The sequence below is a fragment of the Girardinichthys multiradiatus genome, chromosome 14, assembly GCF_021462225.1.
Source record: "Girardinichthys multiradiatus isolate DD_20200921_A chromosome 14, DD_fGirMul_XY1, whole genome shotgun sequence".
In the NCBI taxonomy this organism is placed as follows: Eukaryota; Metazoa; Chordata; class Actinopteri; order Cyprinodontiformes; family Goodeidae; genus Girardinichthys; species Girardinichthys multiradiatus.
Window position 1 is genome coordinate 5,705,717 of NC_061807.1, and position 15,671 is coordinate 5,721,387.

Consider the following 15,671-nt stretch of genomic DNA (forward strand, 5'->3'; position numbering starts at 1 on the left):
AAAGGGAACACTTAAATAATACATCCTAGATCTGAATGAATGAAATATTCTCATTGAATACTTTGTTCTGTACAAAGTTGAATGTGCTGACAACAAAATCACACAAAAATCATCAATGGAAATCAAATTTATTAACCAATGGAGGCCTGGATTTGGAGTCACACACAAAATTAAAGTGGAAAAACACACTACAGGCTGAAAACAGGCTTAAAACAAGTCAAAATGAGGCTCAGTATTGTGTTTGACCTCCACGTCTCTGTATGACCTCCCTACAACATCTGGACATGCTCCTGATGAGACGGAGGATGGTCTCCTGAGAGATCTCCTCCCAGACCTGGACTAAAGCATCCACCAACTCCTGGACAGTCTGTGGTACAACATGACGTTGGTGGATGGAGCGAGACATGATGTTCCAGATGTTCTCAATCAGATTCAGGTCTGGGGAACGGGCGGGCCAGTCCATTGCTTCAATGTCTTCATCTTGCAGGAACTGCTGACAAATAAATTCAGTGTTTGTATATTTATAACAAATAGAGCTACCTGATGGGTCCCAGCTCAGCCATCAGTGGGTTTTACCTCTGATCAATGAACCTGGAGGTCGTCTCCATTTTTAGCTCTAGATGTTAAACAGGAAAAGTCCGTTTAAAATAAGCAACGATCAGGAAGCGCCGTCCTGGTTCCACACCAGCAAGGAAGCCTTCAACACTGGCTCCCATCTTTGGCAGAATATTCAGAAGATTCATAATAAAAATCATGAATACAGCATCAGAAAGTACTTCAACACGAACAGTAGGATCATCAGAATAACCACATAAGTACACTACTATTTACATACCGGCAAATATCTCACAAGATGGCCGACAGCCTGACATGAGCTGATTCTGGCGCTCTTCTTGTGGTCTTTGGAGGACGGAGGTGAACCAACAGTAGGATGCTTGACAGGTCTCTGTCCCAGCTTGAAGAACAACAGGAAAAATAACACAGTCAGATAATATATAACTGATACTTTAAAGATAAAAATGAGCCAAACTAACCAGACCCACCAGTGTCGTGCTGCACAGACAAGATGTCTTCAATGTGTTCATTAGAAGTCAGTTTTCTGCACTCTGTCAGGATCCTTGGTTTGAAAAAAGTCAATCATTTAACCATAAATCTGCTGACACCTCCTCTCCAAACATCATAGTGAAGTCTTTACTATTTCAGATTAAAAGTGTAAACTTTGAGTGATAATTCACTGAATAATAAGAAGTTGCTCGTCTAACCAATCCAGTGACAGTGAGGAATCATGGGAAGTCATCCAAGACTGTTGAAGAGCACCTCTGATCTTGAACCAGTGTTTGCTGATACTGAAACGGGGCCTCATCTTCTCTTTGAGGGCCGATCATCAGTTGAACGTTTCAAGAAGGATATCTCTTCATGACACTCCTCACCAAGCAGCTGCTTATCAGCGCAGGGAACCTCCCTCCTTCTCTGTGGACTATCCTGATAGGCGGTGCTGGTGGAGGATCTCCGGGTCTGAGCTGCAGAGCTGCTCTGAACAGTTTTTATTCTCCAGGCCAAGTAGCCAGATCCACTCTGTTGGTCATAGAAGTGTTCCTGTCATGTATGCAATGTCCTAAATGTGCTCTTTTAATACATTTTAAAGTATAAATATGAATATTTAAGTTCTACCCATGAATTTCAACCATGTCGGTCACAAGGCTTCTTGTGCTATCCATCAATGTTGTGAGTTTATCATCTTCATCCAAACGAACCTGTCCACTCGGTTCAGCCTGGAGAGCATCTCTCACCATCTACAACAGGGGTGTCCAAACTACGGCCCGTGGGCCAACTGCGGCCTGTGACCCAGTGTTTATTGGCCCGCAGCGAATTTTGAAAATATAATTGAATATGGCCCGCACAAGAAGCTTAAGGTCAACACTGTTGCACTTCTCAGTTTCAACACTAGATGGAGCAAGCCACAGAAATGAGTCGAAGAATGAGACTATGAGACCAAACATCAGAGCTACACATCGTACACCGGTGCCGAACGAACACAGAAAGTCAAGCAAATGGCAGCTAGCCTGCAAGCTCGACAGAAATACACGAAAACGCCACAACAGCAAGTTATGAAGTCGCTAAAGTTATTGCCCAGCACGGAAAACCGTTTTCAGAGGTGATTTTATAAAGCAGCGCCTCATCAAAGTCACAGAAATAATGTACGCAGAAAAAGTGTCGTATTTCAACAATGTGAGCTTATCCAGGAATACAGTGGTGCGGAGAATCGAGGACTTGTCAGCTAACTTGAAAGTCCAGCTGAGAGACGTTTGTGCTTTTGATTTTTACTCGATAGCCTGCGATGAGAGCACAGATAACACAGACTCCGCGCAACTCTGCAGTACTGTTGTACAGTGCAACACTGTTACCAGGCAACATGTTTTTGGCGGCGTGAATAAAAACACGCATCAGCCGCACCGTTTTATAGGCCGCAGTGTTCAAAGTGTGGGAAAAAAGTAGCGGCTTATAATCCGGTATTTACAGTAATTTAAAGTTAAAAAAAGAAATTCACACAAAATATATGCGTCAATATGTCACCTCTAGTGTGTCGGCCCTTTGTTAATTTTTCTATATTTGGCCCTCACTAAAAAAAGTTTGGACACCCCTGATCTACAAGATTAAACATCATAAAGTCAGAAACTATTTCAACCTTCATCATCATCATCATCCAATTCTACCAACAAGCCCCAGTTTAACGGCACCAGATCTTTGTGCATAATATTTTATATCATTTGTTATAAAAGCTGCACTCTTCTTCTACTGCTTCCTGTTCAGCATGGGCTCTCGTTCCTCCGTTTGTGGGAACAATCACTGCTGCATCAGATGAGAGAGAGGAAGCTGGCAAGGAGTCTGCAGAAACTGACACAGATGAGTTGACATGTTGATGATGGATCATGTTGAAGCACAACTGGAAACAGTTGAAAAAATAAATACACAAAGTGGGAAAAAAAATACTTCCAAATACTTATTATTTATGATTTACTCCTTCCTGAGCCTCACCTGTTGACTCCTCCGTTGTCTCAATCACAGTAAGGTTTCCTGCTGGCAAAAGATCCTCAAACATCTGCATCGACATCTGTCCCTGATTCACCTGTCAGGTGTAGCTCAGTCTCAATCAGTCTGAATGATATTATATTTAGAGTAAAGGAAAAATTACAATAAAAATATTACCTGAATTTGTTCAACATTTTAAATCAACTTGTAAAAATACTTTTGTAATTTTTGTTCACAGGGCATCACAAAACACAACCCCATAAGATACATCACATAAATTCAACAGCTATTATGGCAAGTAGTCGACACATTTATTCTGAACTACATGAAAACTGATGGCAGCTTTCTGAAGAAATGTGTTGAAGTCATCATCACCATCTTCAGTCTGTGGCAACACTAGAGTACGAGTCTGGTACTCTGCCCCTGAAAGCAGAGAAACCAGCGGACGTCAACAACGTCACCTTGGAAACTGTGCCCAAGGAAATAAATCCCCAATAAGGCACTTAATGTTCGTAGCCAAGGAGAACAGGACTTTATTCCTCAAAATATAGTCACATTTTATTGTTCCATGTGTTAAAAGACAATTAATATTCCAAGAGCCACAATAGGAAGGGAAGTACACCAGACTGGGGCCTACCAGCAGGGGGCGGGCAATCTACGTATCTACTGGTTCCTAAAACAAATAAAACAAATAAATCACCCTAAGTACTTGTGAACAAACACTCGATGGTGAACAAATCCCAACACCGGTCCAGTTCCACTGGATGCCCCCCCCCCCCACCGCTTTCAGCTCTCAGCCTGGAGACAAAAGGATGGGATTAAACAAAGCAAACACTGACAGAAGAGAACGACCCTACAATTTAGACATGAAATGCTAAATGGAGGTAACCTCTAACCTCTGACATATCCAAGCATTAAAAATCATCTAAAAAGCCCAGGCTGCTACAAGCTGCAAGGTCAGAGGCCACATGGAACCATGGAGTAACCCATAAACAAATGTAAACAACAACAACAACAACAAAGCAGCAGGGTCTCCAGCAGCTGCAGCAGCTTCATGTCAGAGCTGGACGACTCCACCCTTCTGGCCCAACAGCAGGCGAATACGTTTGCCAATACTTTCCGTTTTATGTTGCCAAGCTGAACTGGGAGGATAATTTCCAACCACAGTCCAGTACCAAGCAGGAGACTTCAGGCAGTCTTGATGTTAGAGTTCTGGCCTCTGCAAGTTAAACAAGCGACCTTCCTGCTGAGGTGAAACCAAATGCAGGCATAAAGAAACCAGGAGAGACTCTACCTTCATGCTCACAGCCAGTAATTAGATGCCAGATGTCCTCAATCCTGTGGCAGGCTTCATCTCAGACACTTGGACAAACTTCTGCGTTTCTCCAAACCTTCACCAACATGATGATTAAAAGGCAGCCACTATGTACCAGTATTCCCAGTATGTTCACCATGGATGTAGAGACGGAAACATTTAGGCTTCACTTTACTGGCATCAGACCGTGAGAATATTTCTGTGGTTCTCAGCTAAATAATATCTCAACTCATGTGGCCTCAGATGTTTAATAGTTTTAATGTTCTGTAAAATAATACGCGCTACACCAGTCTGGTAATATAGTTGTACATATATTACATTTATACTGTGACAGGAATGACGTGATTATCGATTGGATCGTCTATCGGCGATTGAAGGGTTGGATCATGATTTATTTTTTCAAAGGGTGATCTTTATTAATTCATTTAATGCCGTGCTGGGGATGTAAAATCAATTTTATATGCGCGCTTCTCTGTAATTTAAAATGTTTTAATCATCATCGTGATCTAGAGGGAATAAAATGCGTCTTTCTCTTTTCTCGGAGTAAGCGCCAACACGGCTCCTCTTCGTCACTCCGCTCCTCATCTTCTTGCTCTGTGCGTCACAAGTGGTGCCGATAGTGCTGTATTATGACGTCACAAAACGAATAAACCACGACAGGCCTCCATTTGAACAAGTCACTTTATTACAAATCCAGAGTTACAGTGTGAAATAAACAGGCTTTAATAAATAATGTGTACAAATAAAAAAGCTGAGTTAAACGGTAGAATATCTTAGAAAATGTGAATGTTACCACAAAATAAAATCACTTCAAATATGACGCCTACTTAGGTTTGCCTTTCATAAGAAATCATAACGAACTTAAAGCTTAAAACATTAAACAATAGAACATTGCAGCCTGCGTATGATAAACACATAAAAATAAATATATGACCTACTTTTACTAATTATTTGACAAGAAAACAAGCATGTTAACTTTATCTGGTTTTAGCAGACTGCGGTACCGGGTTACAACGTTCCCTGCTTTACTGAAATTGCGCTCCGATGGCGTGCTGGTCGCAGGAATGCGCAAATATTTCTGCGCAATTTTTATCATTAAGGGTAAGCGGCTTTCGTTCCTTTTCCACCATTCAGGAGCGTTGGTTTCTCCATCAACTGCCTCTTCTTGGAGGTAATTCGTCATTTCCGCTGCGCTCGTTGCTCAGGAGTTGCAACAGGTGCAGGTCTTATTGAGCCAAGGAGACTGTCCAGTGTTTTCTTCTTTTTGCTTGGCTGGGACTGGGAGAAAGGAGGTGCATCCTCGTCATCCGTAGAGTCCCAGGTGGTCCGGAAGTAGTCTGCTTCCAGAACAGCACCATCTCATCCTCCAGCTGGGTTCTGATGTAGTCCAGGTCAGCAGCTTTGTACCGCGGGTCATGGAGGGGTCATGCTGTGCGCATTAACTGGATGATCTTGTCGTTGTCATATCTACTGTCAAGTTGCTCCAGGATCGTTTGTTTAATGGCTGCAGTCAGTTTGGCATCGCTCTCTTTTTCCTTGAACGTATCTTTAATCAAGTGAAGCAGAGGCAGCAGCGATGAGATGGTGACGTCACTTGACAAGATGTCTGTAAATTCAGATACAGACCTCAGTCCTTCTGTGACAGCCTCCTGCTAATGGTTGGTAGTGTGACGCCGAGTCCTGTCATCAGCAAAAACCCTTCTGATGTGAGGCAGCAGGGTGAGGATCCTCTCTATCATCGCATATTTGCTGCCCCAGCGCGTTGCACAATCCTGTTTTATAAGAGAAAATATAAAGGTCAAAGGTCGGTTATAGGCTGAGTAAAACCAATGATACTTTCTAAATGACAGACAGATAAAACTATCCTCCAATCTATGTTATATTATTATTGGTAATAATACAGTGGCAACACTAAACTAGTGATGAAATTGTACATTTTTAACAGAAAACATATGATTGAAACTGAGTTTATCGCTTGGTGGGATAACAGCTAAATGTTAATACTTACAGTTATTAAAGAAAGCGGTTTCTTTATCCTCTGTTGCTCTTTGCCAACTGAGTGAAAAAGCTCCATTTATTTGGCGACACACTCCGAAAGCCCGGTCCGTTTTGTTTTTTTCTTTATTCAAGGCATTGTTGACGGCTAAGTTCAAATTATGCCCGAAACAACTGATCCATGTCCACTTCAGATCACGAACAGCCGCAACGATGTTGGCTCCGTTGTTGCTTGTAATGCAGACGACTTTCTCTTCTCCTCTTCCCCATGATGGCAACCCATCCTGGAGTGCTTCAGGTCGCACCGCCGCGGTGTGACGAGACATTTGGATTTTAATGTCCAGTCTTTTGAGACATAGTGCGCAGTTATGGACATATAACATGTTAATGTTTGACCACATATCCGTAGTCAAAGCAATGAAGTTAATGAACTATTTCCCCTCTCAGCTGTTCATACAGTTTTGTCTCCAAGAAATATTTCCTCCCAGGCGGTTCATTCTACGCCTCCAGTCTAGTCAACATTTTTTTTTTGAAACTTTCTCTTTCTTCCGTCTGAAATGAGACGCACTCCTTCACCAGAAATCTTTCAACAGCTGTTGTACACTTGGTCCATCTTTCGCTGCCTGGCTTGTATTTAGTTGATTTAGTCAAAGCTGCTGATATTGTGGGCTGTCCCCCCAGAAGCACCTGCAGCGCTGCTGGTTGGACGCAGTTTTGCGGCCTCGGCGGGGTGATGGACTCGAATGTGCGCCAATAAATGTGTGGTTTGCCTATCCTTCACAGGAACACATCATTTACATAATGTGCAAATAGGCTGTTAGGTCTTGAGGCTCACCGTCAGCATTTGGATAGAACCTAAAATATGCCCAAATAACCGACTTAGCTTTCTTTTTGGGCACCAAATTGCTGTCTGACCGCCATGTTTTCGGCACCAAGATTTATTTATTTTTTGATGACATAATTGAGCCCCATCAGCCAATTGGATCATCTATCGACGACAGCCAGTGACCTCGATCTTACGATACGTACTGTGATATCCAAAAGCATATACTTACATTATGAAAACCACGTACATTAATCGACACAATTACGCAAAAAGAAAATGAACGCATCCGTAAAAAAATGCTAAACGTGGCTTTACCTCCCAGAATAACTCCAACTGTTTTCATAAACTAACATTCATATCGTTGAATTGGACTAAACAGAAAACACAAGAAATCGGTTCTGTTCATTTTTTATCTGCTGACCCGGTTGAGACATTTGGAGATCAAGAGAACATACAGGAAATAGTAAATATCTTCAGAACTTCGTTTTTAACATATAATATAATAACCTGCTGGAAGTATCGCTTTAAATAAATGTTTCTCCTGAATGTGATATTTTGTAATGATTTTTATATTTCTACATTTTCATGTAATTCTTTAAAACATCTCTTCTGTCTGATGACATCATCGGCTCCACGTTGTCGTTGGTACCACTGCTGCCTTGCAGGAGGAAGGTTCTGGGTTTGAATCCTGGTCTGGATCTTCCTGCTTGGATGATCAGATTCACTGTTTTCCATTAAACGTCAGATTGAATAAAACCAAGAGATTAAGAGAAGATCAGAGATTCATGAGGAGAAATGATCCAACTGTAAGAATTATTCAGGCTTCAGGGCAGAAAAAGGAGATTTGAGCAGAAATCAGGAGCAACAAAGATTTATTTGAAGGTCATCAATGAAACCAAAGTAAGAACATCTCAGCACTGCTGATGACCTCCATACTATTCCAGGACTGACAGCAACTGTTGGACCTTCATCCCTGCTGAGATGATGAGGAAGATGATACAGAGTAAAGAGCTGTGATGAAGATCTGCTGAGGTTCTCCTGAGGTCCATGGTGGAGAACACCTCAGACCCTGAAGACATCTGGTCCTACTCTTACTGCTGCTGGACGGACAGACGGACCTTCACTTCAAACCAACATGAGCTCCTCTGAGGAGGTTCTTCAGGGTTTCAGATCAAACACTGAACTGATGAACCAGGCTTTGGTTCTGGATGGTTCTGGATCTCCATCAAACGGTCCTCATCCCAGATGATTCTAACAATCATGAAGGAGAACTTGATGGAAATCCTGGAGATGTTCTGGTTCTGATCAGAGTAAAACCAGTTTGTTGGATAAATTCTGACCTAAGAGGAGCAGCAGCATCATCTGGCTCCAGTTGGTGTTGTTCTGAAGTCCATCTGGAAGCAAAACTCCTCCTGAAATCACCAGAACTAATAAAGTCGGGTTTTATAGAAGAAGGAACTTTCCAGATGAAATATTTGCTCTAGTTTGAAATATGTGATAAAAAGTCAAGAAAATGATGGAAAAGTTCTTCAAGAACCCGACTGAGAAGAGACGATTTGAGGCTCGTTAGTTGGAGATGATTGAACCACAAAGCAGACGGATGTTTTCTGGACCTCCTAGAAGACACCATGTCTGAGCTGCAGGACAGAAGTAATGTTCTCTGTTCACAACGTTGGAAGCAAATCTTCTGATTTCTTCATCATCCATGTTGTTAGATCATCACTAGACGTTGTTTCATCGTCACAAAGTTCATGTTCAGCATCTAAATCGACCACTTTATTAGGAACAGTGTTCAGAAGACCTGCCAGAAACCATCAAACATCAACAGCTTTTAAATCTGACTTATTTTTATGGTTTAATCTGCTGTAAAAACCAGTTGATCAGCTGCATGAAACTGGGAATGGTTGAATAATTAAAATGGTTCAAGGTTCATTCTGCAGATTCAGTGTCGAGTTTAAAACTCAGAAAGACACAAACTACGTCTCCATGATGAAGATTTAATGAAGCTTTGGTTGCAGGAGACCTCCTCTCCGTTCAGCCTGCTGCTCCTGATGAAGAGCAGCAGACCTCCTGGAGAGAAGGTCCCGTTTCATACAGAGCAAACATCTCAGTGCAGTAGATACATGTGACAACTTTATAATGACTGGATATATCGAAGAGAGGAGGAAGAGCAGCAGAGTGAAGAAGAACTTAGAAAAACACTGAAACATCCAGGTTGACTCCACAGAAATCCTGGAGATACAAACTGCTTCTCACACAGTAACAGAGGTCCGTAGAAGATCAAATATGGATCAGAACATTGACAGGACATAGAAATACAGAACCAGAAGCGTTGATCAGAACTTGATAAAATGAGTTGATCAGGTAACAGATGTAGAAAAAGCTGCTAGCAGTTTAAAACCTGGACTAATGGCTGCCTGGATAGAAGAACTAATATTTAACATGTGAGCTGCTGTTGATCAGGACTGGAACCATCTCTCTCTGCTGCATCGTCACACTGAGGAGAACAAGTTCTAACATGGTTCTGGAGGATCAGTCAAACTGGACCTGAAGTAAACCCTAAAGGAACAAAATATTTACAGCTTTTCTTTGGTCAAAACATCCAAATTATTAACTTGAAGTAAACAGTTTTCATATTTTTCCTCGTCTGGATTTGAGTTGATGAGAAAATAATGATGGAGAGGTTGTTCCTCAGGAGGTTCTGGCTGGTGCTGGGTCAGATTTCTGGGTCCGATTGGGCTCAAATGTTAAATCTGTTGCTGTTCTGACTGCAGCATTAATAAATCCCACCGTTTCTCTCCATTTAAAACCAGAACCAGTCCTCATAAAATGGTTCTCCAGCTCAGACACAGGCAGCAGAAATGATCCAGTTACCTTCATACCTTCAGCTTGAGAACAACTGCTGGATTGGACGTCATAGAACCTAAAATGGTTCTGATCTTTAACTGGAAACATCCACTTGACTTATTCACACCCAGGTTGAGTCCGATTCTTCTACCTGAAAAGGCTTCAAGTTCTCTATAATCAATACTGATCAAGGTCTGCAGACTGGATCAAGGTTCCTCTGATGATCCATCAGAACCTTCACTGAGATCTTCTCTCTGATCCAAAGTCAGATTGGATCAGTAATCAAAGATGGATCAACAAACTGACCAGACTTGATGTTCAGCCATCAGAGGAGTCGGATCAGTGGAGCTGGTTCTGGTCCTGATGTCCTTTGGTTGGTTCTGGACCTGAACTGTTGGTGCTGAGGAGTCAGAAGACAGATGGTCAGAAGATAGATGGTCAGAAGACCTGGAAACTGGTCCCTGTCTGGACTGGACCTCTGCCTCCTGCACTGGTTCCTCATCTTCATCATTCTAATGTGTTGCTATGGAAACATGCTGCACTCATTACATCACATTTACTTTGACTCTTCCACCTTCTAATGAGCCTCTGATCACTATTGATCACAACTAATCAGCTGATTGGAAAAATACAACAACATCAGATTTAAACCACTGACCTTTGACCTGGAGATCAACTTGTTTCATCATCAGGATGTTTCTCTCCCTGCTGGAGACGATGCAGGTGTAGATGTTACTGTCTTTATCTGTGGGATGTTTCAGAGTCAGACTGAGGTCTCCAGTTCTCAGCAGGTCTTCATTCATCTTGGTTCTGGTTCTGTAGAACTGGTTCTGTTCTTCAGAATGATCAGAACCGTTCTTATACACATGGACCTTCCTGTTTCTACTGTCCTTCCACTCCACTGTAGCATCTCCAGGCAGGTGAACTATGGTTCTGCAGGGCAGCAGGACCGACTCCACCCCTGAATCCACCTCCACCTGTTGGACTGAGAGGACAACAAAGGACAAGATGAGTTGGACAGACAGCAGCAGGAGGTCTGATGGTCACATGACTGTCTCCTCCTTGTCTCTGAGTCTCATGTTGGTGGAGGACTCTCAGGATGAAGAAGGTCCAGCAGGTTGTTTGAGGACGTGGACCAACCAGGTGACCTGAGCTCACCTGACGTCTGTCTTCTGTCTGACAGAAACCAGTTTAAACCAGTTTCTGATGAAGACGTATTTTCTTCTTCAGGACATTTGGAGGAGCTACCAAAGGAGTCAGAAACTATCAAGGAGCCAATCAGATGGATGAGTGAGAAGATTGTGGAGCAGATGATGATCAGAGAGCTGAGAACCCTCTGAGATCCTGAGTTCATGAACCATGATGGAAGCATCAGGTCAGAGATATCTGTCCAGCTTCTGATGAAGATCTGGGAATCAGCTGCTGACTGACAGCAAACTAAAAAGTTCTGCTTCATCCTCAGTCCCTGACCCATTAGGTTCTGGTTCTGTTTGTCCTCAACCTGACAGAGACATGAAGCTGCTGAGATCTGACCCAGAAACCACCAAAAGGTTCCTCAGAGACACAGAGAGGAGCTTCTAGAGTCCTGCTCTGGATCCTCATGGAGACGGTTGTGGCAATGACAGGAGATCAGTTAATGACCATCAGCATTATGGGTAATGTAGTTTTAGAGACTCACCTGACATGAAATAGTGCCGAAAATGATATAAAAGACCAGCAGCAACAATTAGAACCAGAACCAGGAGAACCAGGAGAGCTATGGCCCAGGATGGAAACGGTTCTGTAGAGACACATGAAGAAAGAAAGATGGATGGATGGATGATCTTGTTTCAGAAGAACCAGAACATTGTCAGAGGAGGAAAACCTGGTTGACTCAGAGTTTGTCAAGAAGCTTGCAGAGATCTGATTGGTAGAGACAGTTCCAGCTAACAACCAGAACAGGATCTGGATCAGTTAAATCTGCTTCTGATTGGATGATTTTCAGGAAAACCGAGGATATTATTGACAGGTTTAGGACATTACTCTGGTCTAAGAACTGAGATGCTTCCAGTCAAGCCTGCTTCCTCAAGCTGCCTCAAAGGTACCAGACCATGACCTGAAAGGGTGAGAGCAGCAGAATTAACTGGGCCTCAAGAACCGGTACTATAAACAGGTTGGTTCTGGATTAGTTGTTACTGAGGAAACTCCAGAACTCTCCTGGTTGCAGTCTTGGTATCTGGGTCTAGTCTACAGACCACTGTTGATTAGGAGCTGAGATGGTGAGATGATTACTTTTAATTCAGGTCTTTCTGTAGTTTTAGGATCAAACTTGAACAAATTATTTCTAACTGCTCTAAATCTGATATAAAAGCAGTAAAATGTTCTGGTGTAGCAGAGAAAACCTGACAGACATTAAAACTAATCATCTTCATCACCTGCAGCTGATCACATGAAGACCAGCATGAACATCTACTCTTCAGCCTCTAACAGCTGATGATCCGTCCAACCTCAATTAAATGTGGTGAAAACATCCGGGCTTGGATGGCTCCAAACCAGATGATCCAAACCAGGTTTGGGAGTAATTATGGACTCAGATTCTCCAGAAACTCATCAGCTCTGTTTTACAGAAAGGTTTCTTCTAGTTCAGGCAAATAGTGAAACTAAAGCCAGTTTTGTGGAGGCAGGACTTGGAGAGATTAAAACTCGTCTTCATCTTAACTCGTCTCAACTATTGCAAAGCACTTCATGTTGGTGTCGGTCCAGCAGGACTTTCAGGTCTTCATCTCGTTCAAAGTGCTGCTGCCCGTCTTTTAACGGGTCCACAGAGACATGAAGACATCTCAGCGATTCTGTCCTCCCTTCATTGGCTTCCTCTGCATCACAGAGTTAATGATAAAATCCTGATGTTGGCTTAGAAATGCTCCTCTGTTCCTCTCTGGGTTCCTCCAGCCTTACCTTCCTAGATCAGTCCACCTGCTGCTTCTAGTTCTCCCAAAACCTTAAGAGGAGATCCAGCTTTTCCAGCTTCAGCTCCCAAACCTTGGAAAACGTTGCCTTGAAATATTAGACGGGCATCTTCACTTCCTGTTTCTAAGTCTCAGTTAAAATTCTGTTTCAGCAGCGTTTGGCCCGGTTTGAGCTGACCTGCTCTTTTAATGCCTCTCTTCTATTTTAGGAGGGTTTTATATTTTTTATTCATCTTATTTTTGTACTTTGGGTAAACTTGCTGTTTGTTAAATGTGTTTTATAAATAAATTGGACTTTGACTTGAACTTCAGCCACAACATCATGAACACCTTGCTAGAACCAGCTTGGACCCCCTTTTCCTTTCAGAACCGCCTTAATTCTTCATAAAGAGTTTCTTATATTATCATTGACCTGCTTGTCAAGATCAAATGTTACACCTGTCATAATATTACTGACATGATCAATCTGCTCTAGTCATTGTAGTCTTCTGAATTTTATAAAACCATCTTCCTGTTTTTCCTTCATCCCACCTTTTTTGCCATTTTTCCATCAGCTTTCCTTTAACAATACTCTTTCCCTCAGATTTACTTGTTTTAACTATAAAACTAATAGGATTTTGAATTATCCTCTTTGCTATTTTATCTGCCTTCTCGTTTCCTTCTACTCCAATATGTGCTGGAACCCACACAAATATAACTATCAAGCCCATTTTTTGTATTCTGTATAATGTATGAAATATTTCTTATAAAACGTCCATCCTACTATCTGATTGATTATATTTTAAACTTAATAATGCAGAGCTTGAATCTGAGCAAATGACTGTTTTTAATGGTTTTATGTCTTCTACCATTGTAAAGCTAATAATATTGCCAATATTTCTCCTGTGTATACTGATAAGCCGTCTGTAATTCGTTTTCCTATTTTTAGATTGAATTCTGGTACTACAAAAGCTATTCCTACTTTTCCATTTATTTTTGATGCATTTGTATATATTTGAATATATCTATAATAATTATTTAAATGTATCTGTACTGAATAACTATCTACTATGGAAGATTTATCTTGCTTCTTTTCCATTATTGACATATCTACTGTTGCTTCTGGTAGAATCCATGGTGGTATAATTGATATTGGTGATGTTTGACTAATTTCTAAATCAATCATTTTAAATTCTTTTACTTTATTTTCAATTGTCCATCCAAAACTCTTCATTTCTTTATTTTCTTTTTCCCAACATGGATTTAAAATTTCCCAAATTGGATGATCAAAGTTATTACCTTGTAAATTTAACCAATAATTTATTTCTTGTTCGCCTCCCATCATTAATACATACTAGATTTTTTATTTCCATTAATTCTTCTATAACTTGTCCATTTTTATCATTACAATTACCCCACAATGTACTATTTGCATTAAAATCTCCACACCAAATTACTTTCCCTTCCAAATATTCATTTAACTCCATTATTTCAATTGACAATGTTTTACATGGATTATAAAAATGTATTATTTTAAATTTACCTTCTTTTTCCCATATCTCAATTACTATATATTCAAGTTCTTTCCCTTTCCCTAATACCTGATATTGTATCCCTTGCTTAATAAATATTCCACATCCTCCTGTCGATCTCTTCTTACACCATCATATCCTTTTATCACAAAATCCAATGTTGTTTTTAACCATGTTTCCTGAACACAAATCATTTCTGGTTGTTCTTCAAGACTATCAATATAACCTTTAAGTTCTTGTCCGTTAGCGATTAAACTTCTTGCCTTCCATTGTAATATTAACATGTACTTTCACCAGATGGTCCTTGTCTCCCATCTACCTCCAACTTTTTATTTATGTTCTCCCACGATCCCTCCTTAAACCCCAAAAACGTTTCAGCTCCTCTCACTATTATTTTAATCTTCTCAGTTTTATGCTTGGCTTGGTCAGTACAGTTGATAACACATGCTACGAATAATGTTAGTTTTTCTACTGATATTGTAACATTTTCTTTGCTTTGCTGTGGAATTTGATTCGCTATTTGTTCAATCTTTCTTGTTTTCTGTTCCTTCACATTTTTAACTGCTTCTGCATAGCTTATGTTTTTAGTCATTTTAATCTGTATGATTTCTTTTGCCTTCTTCCTTACTTCACATCCTCCATACGTAACTCTATGTTGCCCTCCACAGTTACAACATTTTTCTTGTACTTCTTCTTTACATTCTTCAAACTTGTGATCTTCACCACCTTTAGGACATCTCTGCTTCCCTTTACAAACTGCTGCTATGTGACCTTTGACATTTGAAACAACGAAGTGGTGGAGGGATATAAGGTCTAACCTGAAAGCTGAGATAACCTATTTTGATGTTTTGTGGCAACTCTTTTTCTTCAAATTCAATGAAGATTGACATACTTCCTACTTTTTCTCCATTTATTGTTTTTGACAATCTCTTCAAGTTATTCACTTTTGCACCAATAATACTTCTCTTAATTTTATCAAGATCTTCATCTAGGAGTGATCCCATAAATCACTCCTCTAAGTTTTTTATTTTCTCCCATGATTTTTTTCTCCAACACCGTTTTCTTGCAGATATTATCCACCTTTAAAGCTTTGTTCTTTTGTTCTTCATTTTTACAAACTACCAATAAGTTTCCATCTCTCAAAATCTTTACCATTTCAACATCTCCAATTTTCTTTTTTATCTCTCTTGACACCACAATGG

The 15,671-nt window shown here is 40.8% G+C and overlaps 1 protein-coding gene and 1 long non-coding RNA gene across 7 annotated transcripts; both read right to left on the reverse strand.

Moving 5' to 3' along the window:
- Positions 1-389: 389 nt before the first annotated feature.
- On the reverse strand, positions 390-7,720 carry LOC124881387. Of its 6 annotated transcripts, none has more exons than XR_007041642.1 (4): positions 3,037-7,720; positions 1,044-2,944; positions 836-955; positions 390-716 (listed from the first exon to the last, which is right to left on the reverse strand). It is a non-coding gene; the product is annotated as an uncharacterized LOC124881387 (long non-coding RNA). The 6 variants fall into 6 exon arrangements; XR_007041644.1 differs by having other exon boundaries at positions 1,044-1,575; positions 3,037-7,706; XR_007041643.1 differs by having other exon boundaries at positions 1,044-1,575; positions 1,672-7,706.
- A 1,429-nt stretch (positions 7,721-9,149) lies between these two features.
- On the reverse strand, positions 9,150-11,793 carry LOC124881385 (myelin-oligodendrocyte glycoprotein-like). The gene is made up of 3 exons (XM_047386983.1): positions 11,692-11,793; positions 10,672-10,998; positions 9,150-10,413 (listed from the first exon to the last, which is right to left on the reverse strand). Exons 1-3 carry the CDS (start codon positions 11,696-11,698, stop codon positions 10,307-10,309), a joined length of 441 nt encoding a protein of 146 aa, XP_047242939.1. The 5' UTR covers positions 11,699-11,793; the 3' UTR covers positions 9,150-10,306.
- Between the last annotated feature and the right edge of the window lie 3,878 nt (positions 11,794-15,671).

Bases quoted from the DNA above. Each gene is read 5' to 3' on its own strand.
- LOC124881385 (XM_047386983.1), bottom strand. The intron at 10,414-10,671 runs GTCAGTGGTTTA...CTGACTCCTCAG, and splicing joins AGTTGATCTCCAGGTCAAAG to CACCAACAGTTCAGGTCCAG.